The sequence below is a fragment of the Mastigoproctus giganteus genome, chromosome 4 (genome assembly GCF_048544385.1).
Source record: "Mastigoproctus giganteus isolate SK-2022 chromosome 4, ASM4854438v1, whole genome shotgun sequence".
NCBI lineage: Eukaryota > Metazoa > Arthropoda > Arachnida > Uropygi > Thelyphonidae > Mastigoproctus > Mastigoproctus giganteus.
The window spans coordinates 59,731,464-59,755,744 of NC_143578.1; the positions used below are offsets into that span (position 1 = coordinate 59,731,464).

Consider the following 24,281-nt stretch of genomic DNA (forward strand, 5'->3'; position numbering starts at 1 on the left):
AATACTTTCTGCAATTCTGCTTTAATCACCATGATGTCTTTGAATCTTTGTCCTTTTAATTAGATTTTCATTTGGGAAACAGGAAGAAATCATAGAGGACCAGATTGGAAGAATAAGTAGGGTGTGGGACCACTGCCAGTTTTTTTTCTTGGCTAAAAACTGCTGAACTGACAAAACTGTGTGGATTGGTGCATTGTCATAATGCAGAAGCCAATCCCAAGTGCACCATTTGTCTGGGCATTTTCTCTCGACACCTTTTTCAAATGCCTTAGGATTCCAGTGTAGAAGCGATGATTTATAATTTGGCCTGGCAGAAGAAACTGATGAACAATTCCCTCATTGTCAGGGAAAACAGTCATTGTGCTCTTGATTTTTGATCTGACTTGCCTTGTCATTTTTTTAATGTGGAGATTAGCATTAATAGAGACATATGATGCAAGGAAGCAAGTTTATACAGCATTAGCCAAAAAAAACCCTTCCCATTTCACCCATCCATTTGTCCAGTCTTCCTTGAATTTATTTAAGCTATCAACTTCCACAACGATGGATGGAAGTTTGTTTCAGCAATCAACCACCCGCTGGCTAAAGGCAAACTTCCGCAGATCTGTTTTACAACTGTCTTTCTTCAATTTGAATTTATGGCCCCTCAGGTTTGTAATCTGAGCAAGAGGAAGAATCCCATCAGCATTGGGCCTTCTCAAACCATTCAAGACCTTATACACCTCAACCAGATCATCACACAGGTGCCTAGTATCCAGACTCTGCAATTTGCAAAACCTAAGACTTTCTTGGTAAGAGCAACCTATTGTTCCCCCTCACCAATCTCGTTACCCTTCTCTGTACTCATACTGAGGCCTCTAGACTTGTATGCAGTACTCAAGATGTGGCCTGACCTATGCCTGATACAAAGGGATAATCACCTCCTTATCCCTGCTGGCAAAGTTCCTGCATACCATTTACAAGAACCCATGAGCTACTCTGGCAGCCTTTCTGCACTGCTCAGAAAACTTCATATCTGACTGCACAACCATGCCCAGGTCCTTTTCACTCAACCATCCCTTTATCCATAGCAGCAACTTGCCCTTAATGCCATACTGCTCCAATTTGTAGAGCAGCCTTCCATGTGCAACAGTATCAAAAGCTTTCCTGAAATCCAAGTACAGCAGACTCTCGATTTACTGGGATCGGATTAACTGGGACACTTCTAGGTTCCCAATTAAAAAAAAAAAAAAAAACCAACCAGAAATCATAAAATTCAAGTAATAAATAGAATAGGTATAAGCAGATGTTTTGCAGGTCGTAAATAAGTGACAAGCGGCATTATAAGTTGTCATTGGGAGATTAACGTGCCTATTATCTTGCAACCCCTGCTGTCTTCACACCTGCCGCTCAAAAAAAAAGAGAAGAAATGTTTAGTTTGTTTTATTGCGTTGCATCGATTGTTGTGTTCCATTGCACCACAAAAAGACAAATTTTGTTTCATTATTTATGTCAGGAATGTAAATTTTTTTTTTTTTGTTTAGAAATCGCGAAAATGATGGGTAAATGCAAAAGAGTTGCTCTTTCAGTTAAACTTGAAAAACTTGAAATTATTCAAAAGTTTGAAAACGGTGCATCCATTAAATCTCTAATGAACCATTATAATGTTGGTGACCAAACCATATGCAACATCATAAAAAATATAGGAAAGCTATAGACTTAAAATTGACATTGCAAAAAATAAAGAGAAGCATTGTATTGGACACACAAGGAGTGGGCAGTAAGTTTTTCGTTTTTTATCTATTGCCATATTTTTTTGCGTAGGTTGCTGAACATTTTCCGATACAGTAAGTCCTCAACTTACGCAACTAAGGATTTACGTAAATTTTTTTCACTCAATTTTTTTTTTTAGGATTGTAAAATTTAAAATGAACAACAAAAAAAAATAATAAAATAAGCAATCAATAACTACGATCATGGCACACACAAATTGCACGAGTGAGATATGGAGTAACAAGCAAAAAAATAAGAAAGAGAAGATTCTTAGAATTTGTTTTTGGTTTTCTTTTTATATGACTGGAGATTTCAGTGAAGGGGACACGTATTTCACCATAATAACGTAAAAACCCACAGAATTCCAGCTATCAAAAATTTTTGCAAATGCAATAACATCGAGTTTACTACCCGTTTATAATTAGATACACGAACAGAAAACCCCAATAATACGGAAGGTGCAAATTGTTTTTTTGTTTTATGGTGGTGACATCCAGAAATGTGCTTTAGCAAAATGTGAGCTAGCGTGGGGTGATAATAGTCGATTTGGATCAGAAAATTAAACTAATAAGGATGTATGAAAATGGTCAAATATTAACAAGTATCGCGCTGAATTCAGATTTTTCAATAATAATTTAGTAGCAAAATGTTATTAGGCATTCCCGAGTTATGTAAAACTCGACGAAGTAAGAAGTCCTGGAATGTATCTCTTATGTATGTCGGAGACTTCTGTATTTTTGGATTAACCGGGAAATCGATTATCCGGGATTTGTTTTTCACTATCTATCCCGGAAAATCAAGAGTCTACTGTATATGATATCAAAATTATTTTTTGCATCCAGTTCCTTTGTAACCTCATCGTAGTATCCAATGATGGACATTTCCACCGAGTAGTCACTACTCTGCTTTGTTTTGTTCCTGGGGCCTGCTTTGTTTCTGGGTCATAACCATAAACTGAGCTTTCATCCCCTGTTACCATCTTGGAAAGAAAGTTTCTGGCCTGTGCTTGCAGCTCCCTCCACATAGAAAGCTACTTTGTTTCTGTTTGGCACTCTGCAAAAATTTTTTCAGTAATCTACCTCATGTTTAAATTTTCAGTTAAAAATGCATCAGCACATACCACATGGTAGGCTTAGAATGTCACAAATATCATAAATGTATGTTGTTTGTCTTTATGGATGACTTGATGCACTTTTCCAACATTTTCATCAGTCTAACTTGATGACGGATGACCTGAACTCTCAAAATGCTCAACTGAAGTGTGACTGCCTTGGAAACACAAATACCATTGAAAAGGTTGTTTTACCCATAGTATCATCACCAAATGTTTATTTAAGCATTTTTATGTCTCTGAAGCTATTTATGACTTCATGAAATTTGCTGTTCCTTAATATCTACCATCTTACTCTGCTACAAAAATCATACGATACACCAATTGCCCAAAAGCCTGTTCTACTGGCTTGAAACTAGCCAGCCTCTCACGATGAATTAATTCAGCAGCATCTAATGGCATAGCATACTGCTATACTTCATGTGGTTAGCACTCCATGCACCCAGTCCAGAAAGCTTTGGCTGCATCACCTCATAACAAAACTGAATGCATATCTCTGATAAATCATACTGTACAGGGGTACTACTTCAATGAATGTAGCCTAATGTGTTACTGCATATTCAAGCATGTTTACAATTCCTTCTGCTGCCTTAGTTGTTCATGCTTAACATTTGAAGCCAGAATATTTTTGTAATGTTCACATTTAACCATGTCTGAGAGTACGAAAAACAATATATATGCCTTAAATTTTGTTTGATAAAACAATAACCATCCTTGAAAGGACTGAAGAAGTACATATTTGCCAGGCAATTTTAACTGATTATTTGGGAAAGAGATATATCATAGCTAAAGCTTGCTCACTTCACTTGTTTTTAACTAATAAAAGTATTCCTAAGTTCATAGATATGGCTCCTCATGCTTTATTTTTTTCTGTTCCCTATACTAAAAAAATTTAAAGGATTTGAGAATTAAGAAACAATTAAACAAACTGTGATGAGCAGCTTTTGGAGATCCCACAAAATGAGTTTGAAAGTTGCTTTCAGCACTAAGAGGAATGGGGGGGGGGAGATTAAACTACAATTTTTGTACAATATTTTAGTTTTACAAATTCACTCTAAATACATTTAAATCAGCCCTCATATTTAGGCAGACAGACTCAAAAAGTATTTCTGCACTAATAAAATTCAAACTTTCTTTCCATACATTCCATAATATGTTGAACTGAGAAGGGGTCTGCAAGTAATAGCCTCACATATCTTTTCCTTTAAAATGCCATAGCTGCTGGCAGTAGTGGAAGGTAAACCATTTTTCATATATGAGGGTTATCCCAAAGGTAATGCACAAAAGTGGTTAATATAAAATCGATTTATTTTATAACATAATTTACATTAAAACTTTAAATTTTCTACACCTTCATGTCTTATGGCTGCTTTCCAATGTTCAGGTAATGTTTTGAATGCTGTTTAATTGTCTCATACATTGGGTCATGGCTGCACTCAATGCTTCTAAACATACATTTTTTGTCCACAGAATGGTTTCTTGAGCTTGGGGAACAGATTGTAATTGCAAGGACTTGTATCAGAACTATAAAGAAAATGACAGAGTGATTCCCACATGCAATCAGAGAAAACAAGCTGTACTGCTGTGTAAAGCATTCTTATAAATTCATATATGAGGCCCTGCATTGCATTGTCATGGAGTATGGGTACACCAACTGCCAGCATCTGTGGCTCCTTCTGATGAATTTTCAAGCATAATTTCTGACAAAGAAGTGTTGCCCAGTAGCTTCCAATTATTGATCTTCCAAATAGCACGTGATCAGCAACTATCAAAGGTGAAATACCATTTATTTCACCTTTGATAGTTGCCAATAACATTTAAAAGGGCTTTGGCAAAGATGGACACTTTCACTGAGCATACTGTGATTTCAGTTCAAGTTCAAAGTTACATGTCAATGTCTCATCGCTGACTGGGTTAGCAGGGTGGGTAAAGTGCCTGCCTGCCTGGAACCTGCAATCTGTCTGGTTTCGGATTCGAATCCCGCCTCGGGCTTCGATATTACGATGGTGCCATACTCTCCGGTTGGACCTCACGGCCACGATACACAAAGGAAGCAGGGAAAAACTGGTTCCTTCGTGTATTGCTCACATCGTACGATTGAAAAAAAAAAAAAAGAAAAAAAGTCTCATCAATGGCAAAAATGCATTTTAAAAATTCTTCATCTTCTTCCAGTGATATGTGAATAACTGCTTTGTAATTCCTTTACACTTTGGTCATTGTTCATCTGACAACAAATGTAGGATCCATCAGTAGCAACCTTTCATTTTTGTAACACCTTAGAAAAATTTGATAAACAGATGATATCAGTATTCCAGATTCATTAGCTATTTCTTCACAGGTCGTACATCTGGCTTCTGCCAGAATGGTGATAATAATGGCTGCCAATGTGTTGTCCATAGATGTTCTTGGTCTATCTGAGTGTTGCTTGTCTTCGACACTGTCTGACCTTGATGAAACCTTTGACACCAACATGAAATTGCACTATAATCTACTGTTGACTCATCACACACTTTCTGCAACAATTCCTAAATTACTGTTGATGTTTAACCAGGTAAAGTTTCGATTTTGATAAAGGATCTTTGATCTATAACTGAAATCTGACTTGAAACAATATCATATCACAAACAATTTTTAAAAGCCTTTACATGATCATTCAATGCAGGAAGTCCACTTCATGCACATTAATGCTGAGGTTAAACTCCAAATTATTATAATAATAATAATTATATTATAATAATATAATTATTATTATTATATTAGGATGGGATATCTTAAATATCTTGGGATAGATTATCTTAGAATATATAATATATTGTCCTCATATTACATCTCAAAATAAAATGGTGAGATCTGCAAAAAAGTGCCTGTATGAGAAAGACTTTAAATATCTGGGCTACTGAGCCTGACAACCATGCACTTTATAAAGGGATCTGATTGAGGTTTATAATGCTCCATGAGGAAAAAGTAAAATTAACGATGGTAACATTTTTGTGGTTATAAATGATTCCACAACTAGAGGCCATGAATTCAAATTACAGCGAATGAGATTTCGACTGGATTGTAGGAAGTTTACTTTTAGCCATTGTGATTAATTACTAGAATAAGTAACCACTGGAGGCAGACGAGGGTGATAACTTGGGGAAATTCAAAGGGCAGCTGGACTGTTATCTAAGCAAGGAAAGAAAGATATAGGTTGTTTATTTTCCTTTTACATCTAACATAAATCAGATGTTTTCAAGGTCTGTGCATCCTCCTGCTATGTTAAATCTAATTTAATAATAAAATATTTTATATATAATTTTCATAAATGAAAGATGTGTCAGTTGTACGGCAAGCCAAGGAAGTGATGAACAAAATGTAAACTAGTACATAAAACAGCAATAAACAAAGGGGGGATAAATCAAGATAAAGGGTGTTACAGAAGGAATGCACTCCTAATATAATTTAGAAGAAATGCCAATTAATAAAAATACCAAATAATATACATTTGGAAAATGCCAATTAATCAAATTTAGTGGCACACCCTAGATGGCACCGGTCCAAATTACATAAAATATCACTACAGATAGAGATGAATACCAACCACAACAATGGTGAAACAAACAAACATGGTGAAACATAGTGTTTGTTTGTTTCAACATGGTGAAACAAATAAACAGAAAGTAAAATAGATTGGCCATTATGCCACAACTTTTCAGAAAGGCACAAGGCCAATAATGGCTGGGAAATCACTGCATTTTGAACATTTATATATATATATAGTAAATAATACAGGTATTATCTTGATCTCTTTATAAGAAGGCTTCTTATCCAACTTTCCTAGTTCACCACATAAATTAATTAAAATACAATGAATTTAATAAGCTACATTTTAATGTGTTCTAGGAAGGAGGAAGAAATTTGTCTTCATGTATTTTTTATTTAGTTGTTCTTTCAACTATGAGTAAATTTGACATAATATTTTCCTGTACTGATGGTTGCATCACAGTTGATAGTTTTGAAGTTGGGTTGGGGTTTCGATGGTAATTCCTGGTTGTTAGGTCGGCGTTGTAGCTATCATTATGGAACACATTAAAATGTAATTTATTAAATTCATTGTATTTTAATTAATTTATGTGATGGACTAGGAGAGTTGGATAAGAAGCCTTCTTATAAAGAGATCAAGGTAATCAATGTATTATTTACTAAAAGTAACAAAAAATATAGGAGATATTGAGCAGACAATAGCTCTTATTATACTATATCCAACTATATGCTCATACTATCGTCTATAATCTGTTTTTTTTTGTTATCAACTTCATTTCTTTCTTTTTGGTGGTAGTCTGGTCTAGCGGTGGGTGCTTAAGCTTTTCTCTTCTTATTGTTACTGCATTGGGGCCTCTCTGATGTGATTTTATTGCTTCGGCAGGCTGGAATTTTAGTTCATGTCTGTCTCTGTTTGCTGCAATAATTTGCATTACATTCAAAATGCATGAGCAGTACTGCATTTTTTGTCCTATATCTATTTTTCTTTTGTGGTTGGTTTATTGTCATTTTAGTGATATTTCACATTTTTTGACCTCAGCATTATTTCAAGTTGCCACTGGTTTAAATTTATTATTTACTGGCTTATAATTGTGGCTATATTTGTCCTATACTTAATATTTTTCTAAATTTTTTTGACACACATTCCTATCACGTATCTTCCATTTCCACTTGTCTACGTTATTTATTTATTTGTTTCTTCACTCATTTTCTGTTTTTTTTTATATATATATATTCCTTCTTTACAGTTTTATACACACACACACGTATATATAGAATGCATTAATTTATATATATATATATATATATATATATTATTCTTTTGTCTTTTCTTCGTGGTTTGTTATTCTTTTGTATTAATTTTGTTAATTACAGGTGTTTTTTACACATAGGTATTTTAGTAAATACATAACTGTTCTTTACACATAGGTATTTTAGTATAGAACATAACTGTTCTATACTAAAATACCTATGTGTAAAAAACACCTGTAATTAACAAAATTAATACAAAAGAATAACAAACCACAAAGATAAGACAAAAGAATAATAATATGTGCTCTGTTTGTACCCATGCATTGCTAAAACAGCTACTGGGACAACAGAAAAAGCTAGTAAGAAATTAAATTAAATAAAACTACTATAATTATAAATAAAATACGGCATGAACTATCATATTACAAAAGAATAATATATATATATATATTATTCTTTAGTAATATGATAATTTATGTTGTATTTTACTTTTAATATACTTTTATAGTGGTTTTTCTTTAAATTATTTCTAGATTTTTCTGTTGTCCCGGTAGCTGTTTTAGCAATGCCCGGGTACGAACAGAGTACATATTATTGTTTTATCTTTCTATTGTGGTTTATTGTGTTTATTTTCTTAATTACGGGTGTTTTCTACTCATAGGTATTATGGTTAATACATTACTGGTCTTTAAGCTAGCCTAAACTCGGTTATCTTAAATGCCCAAGGCATTTAAGATAACCGAGGCATTTAAGATAACCGAGTTTAGGCTAGCTTAAAGACCAGTAATGTATTAACCATAATACCTATGAGTAGAAAACACCCGTAATTAAGAAAATAAACACAATAAACCACAATAGAAAGATAAAATAATAATATATATATATATATATATATATATATATATATATATATATTTTATTTATTTATTTATTTATTTATTTTTTTGCCAGTGCAGCAAAAGCCGATGGTTCCTTGCACTATGTGGCTAATACTAATACTCAGCATTCCCACATAAAAGAAAACAGTTTTATTACAATGAAAAAATTCTGGGTTTATCTATCTAAATGTAACTCATTTTCACTGTATCTTTATTGGTTTTGTTATTTATGAAATTGGGAAAATCATTTTGAATTTTTAAATTAACCTATACATATATTCATGACACAATGTGATTCAAAATGAACAGAATAACAACTGGTAAAAACTGATTTTTTTAAAGATTAACAAAGACACATAATAAAAAAAAGGTTCACATTAAACAGATAAAAATGCACTATGTAAAACAAAACTTTAACTCAAAATAATTTAAAACACGCACACACACACACACACACACTAAAAATAAATAAAATATTTTTCATGTTATAAATGATATTATTTTGTTAACAATTAACTATTTTGTGTCATGTGCCAGTCATATTAACAGAAAAAACAGAATAACAAACATCCTGATTTTTAATATTAAAGGTGTTCATATTTTAGATTTTCCATGAATCTGCAGTGAGTTATAAACTTGACAAATCAATCATAAGCAAATTCAGCACTCAGAACTAAAGAATACTTCAATTGTTTCATTATTTCACATGTTAAAGATTCTGATAAAAATGATGAAGAAAATATTTAGTGATATTTGTAAATAACATGTAGTAAAATTTAAAAGTTATTAAAATGAAAAACTATCCAATTCAATTATCTGCTGAAAAAAAATACAATATATAAATTTGGTGTTCTTTTTGCACTATTCAGGTTCAACTTTTTATTGAAAAATTGTACTTTGATGAATGTGCACATTATATTGTATCATTTGTCATAATCTAACAAATATGATTACTTAAATAAATCATGTTCTGTTGGTCTGTGCCTCCTGCTGCCAGAGTAAACTAATTTAATAACAAAATTAAAAAATATGTATAGCAGCTAAATGCACTACATTTAATAACAAAATTAACAAATAAACAAAGCTGAATGTACTATATTTAGCTACTATGTTTAAATATTAATTCTGTTGTTAAATTAAGTTTTCCCAAGGCAGAAGGAGACCCAGACGTCTGAAACATATGGTTCAGGTTAAATGTATTGTTTACTTAATTAAGTTTGTTAAATTATGAAAAAAAAATGCAATGCAGTATACCCATTCACCAAAATAGTGATTCCCATATTATACATGTTCCTTCAGAATCTACATAAAAAATCACACAGCTACTTTGACAAGACTGTTTCTTCAAAAAAAAAAAACTCTTGATAACATTGTTAATTTTTAGTTACTCATTTTTTTACTATGCAAGGAGGTTAAAGACATATATTAGTATTACAGAGTACACTGACATAGTTTTAATTCATTTAAAAACCATCCATCTGATCAAAAAGAAATGTATATTGTTATTTAGAATCTACAATTTTTAGGCACATTTGCAAATATATGCATAAAGTACCCATCAGTGACGTAACCATAAAATACACTCGGGGGGAGGGGGTGCTGCACATGAGAAAAATTGTACACAGGTTTTTTACTACTAGTCCTTAAATTTTGAAATTTTACAGATCCCCCTGGACCATTATCCCTTTACAATTTTTTTTTTTTTTTTTGTGCATGTTTTTTTATTTAGCTTTAAAAACAAATTGAACATAGATAAATAAAATAACAAAATAACTGTCTTCACAAACTTTATTTCAAGGACCTACAATAAAAAATAAATAAATAATAAATAAACATTTTATACTCTTCACAAAAATAAGAAAAAATAACATAAAACTATACATTTGTATTCAACAAAATACTAAGTGGGTGTTAGAAACGTACACTAGTTATATATTTATATTTAAACACCTTTTTTTCTTTCCAAGAAGATCTATGACTTCTTCAGGATTAATGATTATGTCATAGTATATATTCAAAAGAACTAATCCTCCAGCCTTTCCTCCCCCATACGATTTCTTAAATAACTTTTTATATGATTTAAGTTTGAATTAGATCTTTCAACTGTCACAGTGGACACCAGTAAAGCGGCAAATATTTTCAGTAACTGATATATATTTGGATATATATCTTTATTACACATTGCTAAGGATTCTATGGCAGACACAGTATTTCATAGCTTTTCAGTACATCCCTTCTGCCAGAGATTATATTCAGAAATTAACATATTTTCATTAACAAAGTTATCGCTATTTAAAAGGTCATCTGCGTAAAATGAAAATAGTTTTCGTAAATTTTGAATATAGATATCTTCAGTAACATTACTTTTTGGAAGGAGACACATAAAAGAAGATAAAACATCCTTATGTGTTAAAAAACGAGACTCGATCTGCTTTAAGACATTATCTAAAAACGGCACAAAAGTCGAGATCCAAAAATAGTCCTCTGAATTATCACACGGTATATTACAGCAGTCGGTGTGAAGACCTGTAATTCGTGGTACCTTCAAACTTATTTGGTAATTTTTATATAAACCTTGAAATTCTATAAAAAGATGATGAAATTGTTTGTCACCATCTGACCTCATTTCTTGTAGTACTATTTTTAACAAATTAGCCTGATAATTTCTTTCTTTAGATCGATATTAATGGTTTGTAAGTATTTACTCAAGCCAATACTATTGTTGAATACTTTTTTAATAATATATAAAGCAACCAAAAAATTACTGTTCTAGATGGAATTGAGAAGTAATTGTGCATTTGTTGCTGTATCTTTATCTTATCATGAGCTTATTACTGTTAATGCTGCAAACATCGGTTCTAACAATTCGATGAATATAATTACAGATTCATGCCTGTCCACCCATCTAGTGGGGGCACATTTTTTTTTTATGCTTTTTCTTGGAATTCGGACACAATTCTTCTATCTGTTCTTCTAATACCAACTGCCTCTTTGGATACTGAAAGAATGCGTAAACTTTTTGAATGATTCCCATGCAGTTTCGAATATCTTGCAAATCACATGAATCCGAAATTGCTAAATTTAAGCAATGAGATACGCAGTGCACGTAAAGTGCTTTTGGGTTTAATTCTTGTATATGAGCCTGGACGCCATTTATTCTGCCACTCATTATCTAGCACAAATTTTTCAAGTTGATTAATTATTTCTTTTGCTATATTTTCACCAGTTGCAGAACTTAGAGGGGTAAATGAAAGAAAATTTTTGCATATTTGAAAATTTGTTTCGTCTACATATCTGACACAAAGAGACATTTGTTGAAATGTCTGTAGTTTCATCAGCTAACACAGAAAAATATTTAGCTTTCTCCACTTTGTTCACAATCTGTTTCTGAATTATAGAGCCACAACATTCAATTATTTCATTCTGGATACCTGCAATAGTGTATAATGAATTTTTACCGGCAGTTCTTAAATGATTTTCTAAAACAGTGTCTCTGGCATCAACTTGTTCCCTTAACAAAGCTTGAAAGTTTCCTTTATTGTAATTTACAGCTTCTGATAAATTAATGGGCCCACTGTCTCAATGACCTCTTAACAGTATTCCTTGCTTTCCACAAAGTAGAATAATTGTAATTATTGACACCAGTCTTTTATTTCTTGTACGGATAAACATTTGCCACTAAGAACTTGGTGGCAAACTTGGTGACAAATTAGCTTGACGTAAGGATATTCCATGATAGTGCGTAGTAGTAGTAGTATGCAAGTTAAAATCTCTAGTGGCATGTTTCCACTTATTATACCCAGTTTTCACTAAATGTCCAACCTGTTGAGTCTGATTATGACCTATAATCAGACAATGTACTAGAAAACAGAACACAATATTTGCAATATGCAGCATTTTCTATTTTTGAATAGGCTAACCAGTTGTATTTTCCCAACCAAGAAAATTTAAAATGTCTATTAAACTTTTCTTTTTGATCAGGAGATCCAGGAAATTTATAGTTAGAATCGGGAACCCAAATACCCAAAGTCTTGATTAAATCCACGATAAACATTTTTTTTGTTTTTAAGTAACGCAATATCATTAACTTCACATTTTTCATTGATTTGAACTTAAATTTCCTCTGTTTGCTGACTTCATATCCTGGACTTCAACAGAATTTTGATGCTCAGATGCACCATCATCACTCGTTTTGAATTTTTTTGCCACAAATTGCAACATTGAACTTTGTTTTCGTTTTTCCATTTTATCTAAAAAAAAACCAGAAACCTCAAGTCAAGCGAAATTTTATACGGGGGTAATTCGAGGCTAAGCATGAGGATCTCAGAAACAGAAATAGATGCAAGTTCTGTTAAATTGGTGTAAATTGCGTAATTGGCGGCCTAATCCGTTGAAAAATAATTTTTTTTTGTTTTCGAGAATTTCGAAAATATGTAAAATTTTGAATTTTTGCTTTTAACTTCTGAGGATGACGTGTTTTTAGTTTTTCTGTCAAATAAAAATTGTGCCGCTGGTCAGATAGTTCTCAAATTTAATCCTCTAGTAAACTTCTTTATTCATTTTTCAATGGATCATTATCAGACCATAATTACCCAACATTGCCCCAATTTAACCGAATTCATATCTCTTACATGCAGTTTGCTAGATCCCCAAGCTTAGCACCGAGTTTGGGATTGTAACTGTATGTATGAAGAAAAAAGTGAAATATAATGTGGAACATTTACTTTTAATGAAAAAAGCTTATCTTTTTTATTGAGTAATTTAGTCAATAAACGTATGCTGGTAAATTAAAGCCTAACAAAAGCAACTGTGAGAATCAACGAAATGAAATCTAAATTTTTTACAAATGCTCAATATAAACTTTATACACCAATTTAAAATTTAATTACCTCCTTTCTATTTTTTGCCTCTTGCAATTAAATTTATCCAAGCATAGATTATAAATTTTCATAGAAACACAAATTGTAACTACACCAAAGAAACACCTACAAACAAAAGCTGCAATTCGCACTGATGTCACTTTACAACTAAGCTGAAAATCTTGTTAGATATTAGCCTACCTACTTATTATGCATATTTACAGTTGAACCAGCCAAACAAAAGCTGCGAAAGTCAGATGCATGGTGGCAAAAGTACGCAGAGCTTGGAGCTCGAGCTGATAACTTCAGTACAGTAAGGGACATAGTTGAACTTCTGTTTGTGCGGTGTTGTCAAATAGTAATTAAATTGAAATTGGAATAGTGTTTTGAAATATGGAAAATAGTAGTACAAAGTAAAAATATCAGAGTATAGGCTCGGAGGGGGCTGCAGCCCCATCAGCCCCATACTGGTTACGCCACTGGTACCCATTGTCTTTGCCAAGTTGCTTCATTCTCATGTAATAACTCGACACCCAATGGATGTATTTTCATGAAATTTTATATTTTAACTCTTACAGAAAGATTCGCTGGGCCATCTGAACTTTTATTAAAATCAAACAAATAGAATTCCTGCAATTAGTATTTCTTTTTTTTTTTCTTTTTCATACCTATCACATAGGCTATCCACAGTGCTTTTTTTGAGGCAGTACGCAACGGTATGGCGTACCGGCACCTTTATTAACAGTGACATTTGGATGCAGTGCACTTTGAAATTTGTAATAGTCCTAAATTTTTTTCACATGTTTACCTACTATTGAAATAAGCTTAAAATTATTTAACTAAATTTGTTTTTTACTGTCTATAGTTAAGATATTTCTATATAAAACTGTATAACCATTTTTATAATTCTAAATTACTCAGTCGGACCTCTGTTTAACGAAGTCCTTTTATAGTGAATTATTTTGACTTCCCCTTGGAAGTTACATTTAAATACTTTAGGTTGAGTGAAGAAAATTTTAATATAGCGAACGGATTAGGAGAGAATTAACTCGGTACGCACTGTTTGCATTTCTGGCCTCCAGGCAATTTAGGCAATTAATGCTGCTGCGCGAATTAAGAGAGCTAGCGCATTCTACAACTCAGTGGTACCTGGTAAAACCTATCCAACCACCTGTCCCACATACGGAGGAGTCGCGCTAGTCAAGAGTGAGCAGATCAAGGTGTATTCCCAATGGGCTCTGGCCCACCTTCTACTGCAGTGGTGTCCAACCTTTTCCCATACAGGGGCCATATATTCAAAAAAATTCAAAGTTAGATTTCTTACATTTACATTTAATGAGCATTTTTTTGATAATTAACAAAATTTAAAATGCTGTTTTAGTTCACTTTCCTCGCGGGCCATTGGACACCTCTGTGAATCAACTGTAAGGCCCTGTTTGAGAATTAGAAAAGTGATTTTCTTTTACCCCGACAAATAATCATCTGTTGTTTCGCGGAAGTGCGTTATCCACATTTTTCAATAAATTTCCCGTATCTCTGTTTACATGGTCGCAGTACCTGAATATCCGAATGACACCGACATTTTGGACAGTTACAAAAAAAAAAAAGAAAAGAAAAGAAAAAATTCAAATTTAAGAACTAGTGACAATAGTGATGACGAGAGACAGAAAACGAGGACAACGAAGGTATTAATCCTTCTAAACATGAATTGTTGGCATTTTGTGAAAGCAAAGTTAGAAAATTGTCAATTAGGTTACAGTTAAATGAAAGAGATGCAATTCGTGGATTTCACGGATACCTATTTGATAAGAAGGTTTCAGAATTGAAGACCCTCTGAGTACGATACCAATTTCAGCAAGTGAATGTGAACGAGGATTTTCACAAATGAATCTGATCGCCAGCCCAACCAGCGCTTTGCTGATAACAAAAACAGTTTCTTCACTATTGTTTCTTAAAATTGTAGGCCCGCCGCTGACCCGCTTCGATCCAGCAAAATATGTCGATTCATGGCTGCTTCGGAAACATCATTCAGCAACTGACACACAAAGAGAAAGAAAAGAAGTCGGCATAGGACAGGGGTCGCAACCTGTGGCTCATGAGCCATATGCAGCTCTTTTAACACGTAACTGCGGTTCTTTAACTTTACAGCTCACATGAAGCACAATTTGAAATGGAGTTGGAGGACTTAAAAATCAAGGACATGTGGAGTGCAAGACTAAAATGCCTTAAAACTGAAATTGAGGATTTTGAGAGGCAAAAGGCTGCCCTTGCAATTCTACACAAATGGACAGCGATAGATGAGTTTAAAATGCAGACCACATTGTGTTTATTCGTGGAATAGCTTACCGGACCCATATATAAATTTGAAAATATTTGCGTTTGGACTTCTCTCAGTTTTTGGTTTGACGTATTTCTGTGAGCAAATATTTTTGAACATGAACTATATTAAAAATATATCAAGAAACCGTCGTCTGAACAATGCGAGCATGTTTAAAGCTCAGCATGTTTAATTATGACATACTCGCATGATGTTAAGAGACTCACTCAAGAAGTTCATCAACAAAGTCACATTAATAAAGGATAGGCAGGCGAAGGCAGATTACGAGAAATCCTTGGCAAGGGATGCAAAGAAAAACAGCAAAGAGTTCTTTACTTATGTAAACTCTGGAAGGAAGGGGATGAATCAGATTGGTCCACTTGATATTGATGGGTCAAGTGTTGATGATCCTGCTCAGGTAGCTAACAAACTAAATGAATATTTTGCATCGACATTCACACATGAGGAGTTATTCAGCGAGGGGAATGCCAGAGGTGTATTCAACTCTAGCAGTAAGCTACAGAATCTTGAAATAACTGGGAGTAAAGTGGAGGAGAAACTGTTGAAGATAAACACAAGAAAGGCAACCGGGGTGGATGGGATCTATCCAGTTATATTAAAGGAGGCAGCAAAGGAAGTAAGCAAACCCTTAGCCATAATTATGAGAGCTTCCTTGGACTCAGGGGAGGTACCCATAGACTGGAAATGTGCAAATGTGACCCCAATTCACAAAGGAGGATCAAAGGCTGACACAAGTAATTATAGACCTGTGAGCTTAACTTCTGTTCCAGGAAAATTAATGGAGGCACTGGTTAAAGAAGCACTGCAGAATCATTTAGAAAGACTTCAGTTATAGCTCAGACACAGCATGGTTTTGTTAAGGGGAAGTCTTGCCTGACCAACTTGATTGGATACTATGATGCAGTCACAAAAGAATTGGATGCAGGGAATAACTTTGATATTATATACTTGGATCTTAGAAAGGCTTTTGATACTGTTGCACATGGAAGACTGCTACACAAATTGGAGCAGTGTGACATTGGAGGCAAATTGCTGCTATGGATAAAGGGGTGGTTGAGGGGGAGAAGACAGAGAGTGGTAATCAATAGACACTGCTCATCGTGGACTGATGTTATTAGTGGAGTCCCTCAGGGCTCAGTGTTGGGTCCATTATTGTTTTCTGTATTTATAAATGATATTGATGATGGTATATCGGGCTTAATGTCCAAGTTTGCAGACGATACAAAGGTTGGCAGGGTTGTCAAGGACACTACTGACACTATGCTGCTGCAACAGGATCTGGAAAGGTTGAGCAGATGGGCTGAGAGGTGGCAAATGAAGTTTAACATTGACAAATGTAAAGTACTACACATGGGAAACAGCAACCCCAGAGCAACGTATCAACTCAGTGGTACTACACTGACAGTGGTAGAGAATGAAAGGGACTTGGGGGTGGTTGTGCAGGCAGATATGAAGTTCTCTGAGCAGTGTAGACGGGCTGCAAGAGTAGCTCATGGAGTATTGTCAATGATATACAGGAATTTTTCCAGCAGGGATAAGGAGGTGATTATTCCATTGTATAAGGCGATGGTCAGGCCACACCTAGAGTGCTGTATACAGGTCTGGAGGCCTCATTTCAAGAAGGATGTGGAGCTGCTGGAACGAGTACAGAGAAGGGCAACAAGATTGGTGAATGGAACAAAGGGGTGCTCTTACGAAGAAAGGCTTAAGTTTTGCAAATTACAGTGTCTGGAGACTAGGCACCAGCGAGGTGATCTGATAGAGGTGTATAAAGCCTTGAATGGTTTAAGCATGCTCAATGCTGATGGGATTCTTCCTCTAGCTCAGGAAAATCACCTGAGAGGGCATAAATTCAAATTGAGGAAAGACAGATGTAGGATAGACGTGCGGAAATTTGCCTTTAGCCAGCGGGTGGTTGGTTGGTGGAACAGACTTCCATCCCTTGTGGTGGAGGTTGATAGCCTAAATAAGTTTAAGGCTCAGCTGGACAGGTATTTTGAACGAATAGAGGGGTGAAGTGGAAGTGGGTTTTTTTTTTTTTTTTTGGGCTGATGCTGCATAAGCTTGCTTTCTTGCATCAAATGCCTCTACTAATGCTAATGCTAAATGCTAATTTGTACCTAATTGGATGTTTGTTACGTTTTTTTCAGTATAAATAAATATATTTAAAAAAAAATAAATTTTTTTAATAAACACCTTTCCACTCTATTCCATTTCTTAAAAAACTCTTGTCTCTCCCCCGCTCCTACTCCCGCTTGAGCTGAGGTGCGGCTCTTCGGATTCTATCTCTTTTTTATTATTATTAGATAAAAAATGGCTCTTCACTCAAAAAAGGTTGCTGATCCCTGGCATTGGGTGTCGGATGAGAACTTAATAAAAATTTGTAATATTCTACAAAAACTTTATCATGAAATTATTTTTACTTATGTTATTATTTTTTCTTATTTTACATACATTTTACTTATTTTTTTATATGCTTGAATAATAAATTTATACTTAATAAACTGTGTTATTATACTTAATTTGCTGTTGTTATTCTAAAAACATTACTTGTTTGTTTGTTACTTGGTTTTTAGGAGCATTAGGAACTTAGGCCATATTGCTCTGGGATATGTGGTGGTCATTCCCTGACCTTTCCGCATCCTCCGTATTTGGTGGTCACGGGCTCGAACCCTGGTCTAATCAAGAAGTGTGTGCTATGCACTGCTGCTCTTGTCCACCAGGCTACGGAGGTGCCAAAAACATTACTACTAAAGTAACAATATCAGAAAAAATAAATAAAATTTAAGAGTACTTTTCATATCCTTTTAATTTTCAATTTTTCCTGATAGCAAAGAATGAGTACCGGTACCTATTTTTTTACAAAAAAAAGCACTGGCTATCCATATACTGTATATCGTAGCTGAAGCGCTAAATATTATGTTTGTTACTGTGTACTGATTAAAGGAATGAATGTGCAATATGGCAAATGCACAAAAATGAAATGTCTGCTGTTTTTACATAAAATCTTCTTGAGGAGCTTGTATACTAATATATATGTAGACTTATCCTATACAGGGTGTCCTTGAAATCAATGATGATATTTATTGAGGAAATGGTTCATTAAAATACAAGAAGAAAAATTTTCGCCCAGTTTGAAGTATGTGCAATAGGTGTTGAATTAGAGTTGTCGTTCTCAACCGGGGGTATCTCAAGCAGTACCATGGGGTACCTAGTGAAAATTCAGAATGGTGGATTTTCATGTGCTTAGTTTTGAGTAAAATTTTTATCAGATAATTTCAAAATTTACTGATTTTACCAGGTATTTATTTCTTATGCCCTAGAATGTGTATGGAGAAAAATAAATCAAAATTCAGATAGCCTTTGCTATTGATATTTTAGTGGGAACTTCGTAACTTTTGTTGGATAGCTCAAATAAAATTTCACTAGTGTTTGTCAGCAGGATAATTTTTGTAATACTCTGTTAATTTAAATTCCATAGTATATTGTAAGTTTAAATTTGTAAAGTATTTCGAAAACTATGCTTACTATTCACATAACCTTTGTTATTGATATTTTGGAGGAAACTTCGTAACTTTCATTCTGTGGCTTAAATTTAACTTCTTTAGTGATCAAAGCTTTGTCAAAAGTTTAATTTCTGCAATATTTTGTTAACAAAAATTCTGCAATATTTTGTTAACCAAAATTCTGCAATATTTTGTTAACAAAAATTCTGTAATATATTGTAAATTTAAATTTCGTAATCTTTCTGAAGTTCAAATTCTACTTAAATTATGGTTGATTCAAGATCCACTCATAATACAAAGTCCAGGGACATCACAATTCAAACGGAAATGCTTGTGGGCATTTCCAGTATGCATTGAGACTTCATTGTTTGTATAACCTGTGTCATGTATTCTAAGGCAAGACTAGTAGACAGATTTAGCTCCTCTGGGAATTCTTTTCTTTGCAAGTAAGAAGTGTACCGATTTCAAATTACAACTCAGGGCATTGTGAGAAGTATTTAAGTCACTGAAGAAACAAGTACTTGCCCTAGAAACAAATGTAACTAGGAGCTTATCGGGGATTCTATCCCCTGACCTGCCAAGTGATGCACCCCTGATTCAGGGCCCAGAAAAGAATAGTCAAATGCACACTGTTCTGGTCAAAGGAGATCTAGTTTTATTGGGAGACTCTATTGTCTGGAAAAGTTAACATTTTATGTAATAAAGATAGGTGGTCCAGAACCAGAGTGTGCTTGCTAGGAGCACTAAGTGATGATGTTATCATAAATTATCAGATTTTAAGAGAAATAAAGAGAGCTTTATTGTTCACGTGGAGACTAACAATATTAAACATACATGACCTGAACAGCTGTTGGATAAATATAGGACTATGCTGAAAAAAATACCACGAGTTAGGTCAGAATGTGTATGTTGCAATTCTGCCCAGACAATGACAGGAGGGATTATATGCTGAAATCCTTGTGGATTAACTCGAGACTTGAGTGAATCTGCAAGGCTCTTGGGGGGGGGGTGTCAGCATGGCCGATATTTGTAAGTAGAAGGACACTATTTTGTAGAGATGGTATTTATTTGAACAAAAGCAGTGCAAGAATATTTGACAGTATCATTAAGATTACCCTAAGGGTTCAGGGAAACTGCAAGTTGGGGGGGAAGGGTAATTTAGATTAACATTTATCTGATGATATGGGTCAAAGTAATGCTTGCACTCACCTCATGAATTCTTGTTTATTGCCACAACAGCCAAAGAAGATTATTTAGTCTCAACTGGGTCTATAGTAATGTCAGGAATGTTGTCAATAAAATGGCTGAATTTGACCTCCTAGTTAGGACAATTAATGCTGATATAATAGGGCTAACAGAAACATGGTGGCAACCAAATATTAGGGATGACCAGTTCCACTATAGTATGTGTAATGCATTTAGGAAAGATAGAAGGGGTGGAGGGGGTCATGCTTCTTAGCCTGAGCACAAAAGAGCTTTTGCTGAGTCTGAAGACAGTCTGCAGAATAGAAACTGTGTGGTGTGAGTTAGTTGGAAGGGAAGGTATAATGAGAGTCGGAGTAATCTACAGACCGGAAGATTGTGAAGAATAGGATGAGGGCGTCTTTACATGAAGATGGAATTGGCAAGCAAGCATGAATGTTTTATTATGGGTGACTTTAATCTGCCCTAGACTGATTTGAATAAGTGGGAGAGAGTTCACCATGGGAAAAAATTTTTAAAATAAACCAGATGATTATTATTTGTACCAGCATGTTAGAGAAAGTCCTAGGGGTGAGAATATTCTTGACCTCATCATTACTAAAGAGTCGCAACATCACAGAACTTAAAGTACAGGAACCATTGTCAGGAAGTGATCATACAATTATCAGTTCGAAGATGAAGAAAGTTGTTGCAGTAGTTAAAGGTAAAAGTACAGATTTTAACTTCAGAAGACAGGGCAATTTAAGGTGCTATATGGCATCTATGAATTGGGCTGATTGTCGAGGAATGAAGAATACATTTGAAATATGGAAAATACTTTTAAAGCAAAAATCATAGAAGCCATGAACACATACATACCTTTAAGAAAATATTGCAGGAGGAGGATGCTGAAAAAGCAGGCTGGTCAAATTGAGCAGTAACTTACCATGTTGGTCAGGCATGATCTTACCTTAATCCACAGACTCCATAATTTTTCCTACCACAGAAGTTAAACTCACAGGCCTATAGTTATCGAACTCCTCCTCAGCACTATCTTTGTAGATTTGGAGACACTAGCATCTCCAGTCAAATGGGACCCTTGTGGAGCCTAATGATGCTCCTATTAACATTTCCAATGGCTTGATACACTCACATGCAAACTTTTAATTACAATTGAATGTATATATCACCCTATCCTGAAGCACTGCACTCTAGTGGCTTTTCTAAAAAAACACTTCTCTGAGATCATTATATCACTTATTTCACAGCAATTTGATTCCTTAGCATTCCCCAGAGATTTGGGATTACTTTCAACTGTAAAAAATCATTAAGAAGCATCTGTTTAATTCATCTGCCATTTCTGCTTGGTTTTATATGGAACTTACATTGCAACCAATTCAGACCTATTTGATTTATTATCTTCTTTTTTGTATTCATATATGAAAAGAACAATCCTATCCTGTTCTTAGCTCTCTTTGCTAGAGCTTTTTCGTAATCAGCTTTCACCCTTAACCCATCAGTGGCTTATTTACATATTCTCTTGCAATGAGCACACAAATAAAAATAACATGTTTGTCCGTAACTGTCTCATGCTTGTTTCTTTTTCTTAATTAAACTCTTAACCCCACCTGGAACCCATTTTGGCATCTTATGTTCAAGGAACTTGAAACTGGTACTAATACAATTGTGCCTTCGAGGATAAATCCTTTGAATATTTTCCATAACAATTAGATGACGGTTTCATCTAATTCACACGGTTTAATAAGGGTTATTCACATTTAAAATTAATTCATTAATGTAAAAATTTGCAATTAGTAAGAAATAATTTTTATGCACATTAGACAACATGATTGTGTATACAAAGGTGAAGCAAACAATATGTATATATAAATGATTATCAACTGTGGACTTTTACAGAGTTGCATAATTGTTACATTTAGTTTTCAGTAAGCTTATTTATATGTATAATCACAATTTTCACATGACTGCAAGGTAATCATTGCAGAATTTTCAAATGAATTTTTTTTTGGCAAAAGCACGATAAAAGTTTATAAAAGTACTTGTCTTTTAAACAGTTTTAACAATTTTGTGTCATTATTATGTACATTACACAAGCAACATGCACTTATTCACACCAGTTTGTTCATTTGTGCACATCTAATTGGTGCTTTGTTAACATTTACAGAAAGTATCCATGAAGTGTAAAAATATACAGCACATGAAAAGACAACTCACAGGACTCCACTGAAAACATTTTCATTTCTAACTTAATCACCATAAATTTAAAAAAAAAAAAAAAAACAGGAAGAAAGAAAGGAAAGAAAAGCCTCACGATAGGAGCTTATTGTACAGAATAATTACAAATATATGTCTTCCTCAACCTTGCACACTAATAATATCAACTTAAAATATTCAATAATTTCATTTTAACACTCAATAACTTACAATTCTAAAATATTTAAACTGCATGCATATTTATTAAAATGTATAATTACAGTAGAAAGGTACCATTAAAATAAAATAACAGAAGTTTGGTGCCCTTGATATTTATACATGCAAGTGGACAAATAAAAGTCACCTAAAACAAAAAAATGAAATGGACGTTCATATGAAATGTGTTTATGTAAATTAAATATGAACTTAAACAAACAGGGAATATAAAAAAAAAACAGAAATGAAAGGTGAACTTAAAATTCCTCACAAAATAATTTGAAACCAAGCAAAAAATAAAAAATAAAAAGAACAAATGAAACTGCACATTAAAAGACAGAATAAAGAAAAATATACAGAGAAGGAGCAGTAATAAAGAAACCAGGCAGCAAACACGGCATGTGATTACATCACTGACCTCTCTTTTTTCCAGTTCTTGAACTAACATTTCCAATTGAGATTGAAACCTTTCTCTTTCAGTAGCAAAGCTTTTCACTTCATCTTGTGATTTTGCTAGTTGTTTTTTCAGTTGCTGCACCTCTTGAACCATTTTTTGAGTTTCTGTTTTTTGCTTATCTAGTTCTTTCTTCAACTTTTCAAATTCCTTCTCAACCTTTTCTTTCTCTACTTGCAAACTTGAATCTGCTTCATGAACTTTTGCTTGCTGAGATTTTAAAATTTTTAATTGTTCTTTATACTTCTGCAATTCTGCATTGCTATCATCAAGTTCTTTCTGAACTGTTGAAGCTGATTCCACTGAGAGTGCTAATTGAGAGTGTAATTCTTCATTTTCTATATTTCGATTCTGCAGCATTTGCTCTATTCTCTCTAGCTCTGCTTCATATGACTTTTGAATTTTATTCTGCTCTGCTTTGAGGTGTTTATTTAACTCCTTTGCTTTCTGTAATTCTGCTGATACATCATCTAATTGCTTTTGAAGATTTGAAACCGTTTCTACAGCTTTTGACAATTCTGCATGTAGATGTTCATTTTCTTCTCTTTGTTTATGAAGTTGTTCTTCAAATTTATGCAGCTCACCTTCGGCAGTTTTGTGAGATTTTGTTTGCTCAGCCTTTAATTTCTTGTTCTGATCTTTAAGCTTTTGAACATCATTATGTACATCATCTAATTGAGTTTGTAATATTGAAATTGTTTCATATGATTTAGCCAGTTCAGTTCTCAATTCTTTGTTTTCTGAAATACTATTCAATAGCTGCTCTTCTGTTTTCTGGAAATCAACTTCGACACTTTTTTGAAGTTTAGAATGATCTAATTTTAACCTTCTGTTTTCTTCCTTTACTTTATTTAGTTCAATTTGCATATTATCATATTGCTTTTGAACAGAAGAAATAGTTTCATATGATTTAGAGAGCTCTAATCTAAGTTCTTTATTTTCCACACTTGTATTAACAAGTTCATCTTCCATTTTTTTGAATTCTTGAAGTGTTT

The 24,281-nt window shown here is 33.7% G+C and overlaps 1 protein-coding gene across 1 annotated transcript in view; it reads right to left on the bottom strand.

Moving 5' to 3' along the window:
- Nucleotides 1-24,281, bottom strand: part of LOC150086760 (uncharacterized) — a 429,070-nt gene that overhangs the window by 150,180 nt on the left and 254,609 nt on the right. Inside the window, exon 8 of the mRNA XM_090372247.1 lies at nucleotides 23,251-24,269. Within this exon, the coding sequence (XP_090228373.1) occupies nucleotides 23,251-24,269 (1,019 nt within the window). The remainder of the gene's footprint in view (nucleotides 1-23,250; nucleotides 24,270-24,281) is intronic.